Raw genomic sequence first — 2,746 nt, 5'->3', positions numbered from 1 at the left:
ACACACACTGTCACACACTCACAGCCACAATGACACGGTTACACATGTCCACACACATGCCCTCACAAACTTACATCCACAATGACACAGTCACACATACCCACACACACACCCTCACACTCTCTCACAGTCACACACACTGTCACACACTCACAGCCACAATGACATGGTCACACATGTACACACACACACCCTCACACTCATAGTCACACACACTGTCACATACTCACATCCACAATGATACAGTCACACATATCCACACACTCCTTCACACTCATAGTCACACTCACAGTCACACACACACACTCACACCCACAAGGGCACGGTCACACATGTCCACACACACTCCCTCACACTTTCACAATCTCCCACACATTTCATCTCTCACACACCCTCACGCTCACATACTGGCTCTTGCTGGACAGCTGATTATCACACACACCTGTCAGATTCTTGAACACTGCCTCACAGGCTCACACATTCTCTCACACACATATACACACTCTCACACTCACACTCTCAGAGACTCACACGCTAGCCCTTGCTGGACGGCTGGTTACATACACAAGCCTGTTGGCCTCCTGACACGCTCTCTCTCACATGGTTGGCCACACACTCATTCACAGGCACACCCCCGGGCCCTACACATTCACACACACGGGGACAGCCCCACTGACTGCTCAGCCCTCCGGATGGCACAGCCCGTGATGGCCCTACCTGCCCGCTGGGCCTGGCAGCCACTGTCCATGCTCCACAGCAGCAGCAGCCAGAGCAGGCCGGCCACAGCACGCCCGCTCAGGCCGGCCATGGCTCTTCGTCTTGGGGCTGGGATGACACACACCGCTGGGGGCTACTGCAGCATCTCCTGTGTGGAAAAGACACTGCAGTGAGGGCCTTTCAGCTTCTGGGCCCCCAGGAGGAATTCCCCCATGCCCAGGCTTGGCCTCTCTGCCCTCCTCAGAGTCAACTGTTCATAGAGCCACAGGGTGGCCTTGTAAAGAGCGAGCCCAAGTGTCACCTCCCTTCCACCCCTCCTCCCACCCAGCTATGGGTTTCAGGGACCTGCCAGGCCCCATGGCAGGATGTGGGGTTGCAGAAAGGAGCAGGAGAGGGTATTGGGGACTCCTCCCCCGCCAGAAGCCAGAAGCCCCTCCATAACGCCCTCCTCAGGCCCTGCTGAATTCGGCCTACGGGCCTGCCATGCCCCGTCCCCAGTCCCCACCAGTCTGACCTCTCACCTCTCCCCTACCAGGCTTCTCTGGGTGGCCATGAACTTTCTAGCACTGAACCAGTTCTGTAACACACCCTTGCTGCTGTGGAAGCATCTCTGCTTGCCTGACATCCCCACACCCACCCTGAGGGCCCTGGCAGTGCTCAGCCTGGATGGTCCCATTATGCAACGTCCCTGCCGAACACCTTGCTCCCCAACTGAGGGGCCACTACTCAGCTGTCTCCCTGGGAAGCCTGAGCTCCTTCAGCCAGCAGTGGCTGTCACTTACCAATCCATTCACCTACTGTCTGCCCTGGGAACTGCGCCATCCAGGCTGAACTAACTCACAGACCTAACAAATCAGGGCCCATATGCATAGTCACTAAATAGCATGAACCAAGGCAAAGAAGAATTGGCCAAAGGATGTTTGCAGTGGTCGAGAGGCTATCTCAAAAGCAATAGTGCAAACAATCATCATAAGGTTATTCTGATTCAAATAATAAGCAAATACTCTTTTCAGATTTAATAAACTGAACACTACTGAGCAGGTCGCAAGGGAGTAAGTGGAAAGCAACCTCAGCTACTCTCTGTTCTCAAGTTCAGGTCTAAGGCAGGCACTTACAGTGATCAGTGAGACTACAGAGGCCCATGAGACTGAATCCTATGGACAGGCACGCGGGAGCCACATGTCACCACCCTGGACCAGGGCAGGGAGGGAACTTGCAAACCAAAACCCACAGAGGAGGAGGAGTGAGCTATGTGTGAACATGTGTATATACCCGTGTTTCTCTTTTCATGACATTTTTCTGAGTTACATTGACATTTCAGCTTTTCCTCAATGGCGACCTAAAACTTAAAATGTTCCCGAGAATCAAGAGAACCTCCACAAACCTGGAGTAGCTGTGAAGAAAATATCAACATGGCTATGCTCCATGACAAACCCAGGTGAGCCGGTCTCAGGGGTCTTTCCTAGCCCTGCCACATGCATGCACCCGCATGTACACACATGCACACATGCATGCACACACAAATGCACGGGGAGGCCAGCTGAAGGTACACACACATGTGCAATCATCAGCTCCTCCCCTTGTGCAAAGTCCTCATGAGCCACCTCCCCAGTGGGCCCTGTCCACCCACTCCTGCTCAGGCTGTGCTCACACTCCCATCACTGGATTGCTTGTGGCTCCCAGGATGCTCTCTGCCACCCTGTGCTCTGTGCAGGTTGTAGCCCTGTCCTACATACAGCTTGGCCTCAGAGTGCTTGAGCCTGTCTAGTTCCAATCAGTTCTTATGACTATGGGGTGGCTGAGGGCATCCCCATCTGCAAAGTGTAACTCATCTCAGCAAAAGGAGTAACTTGCCCAAGATCATGCTCATGCACAGATGGGGCAGGGATCAGACACCCTGTAAGCAGCTGACACAGTGCTCCAAGTGAAGCCAGATTGATTCTACATCCCCGAGCACCTCAGATCCCTTAGCCACTGGAAAGCCAACCTGGGAAGATGCCTTCCACCTTCCTGGAAGCCAAGCTCTCAC

General features: G+C 53.9%; 1 protein-coding gene across 1 annotated transcript in view; it reads right to left on the bottom strand.

Moving 5' to 3' along the window:
- The window catches only part of COL22A1 (collagen type XXII alpha 1 chain), a 249,321-nt gene extending 248,492 nt beyond the window's left edge, over positions 1-829 (bottom strand). Inside the window, exon 1 of the mRNA XM_023514966.1 lies at positions 718-829. Coding sequence (XP_023370734.1) covers positions 718-808 — 91 coding nt within the window. The 5' untranslated portion in view covers positions 809-829. The remainder of the gene's footprint in view (positions 1-717) is intronic.
- Between the last annotated feature and the right edge of the window lie 1,917 nt (positions 830-2,746).

Source organism: Otolemur garnettii, unplaced genomic scaffold (genome assembly GCF_000181295.1).
Source record: "Otolemur garnettii isolate 467f Iridium unplaced genomic scaffold, OtoGar3 scaffold00062, whole genome shotgun sequence".
In the NCBI taxonomy this organism is placed as follows: domain Eukaryota; kingdom Metazoa; phylum Chordata; class Mammalia; order Primates; family Galagidae; genus Otolemur; species Otolemur garnettii.
Note: the sequence above shows the minus strand (reverse complement) of the source record. Positions and strands in the feature narration are given on the sequence as shown.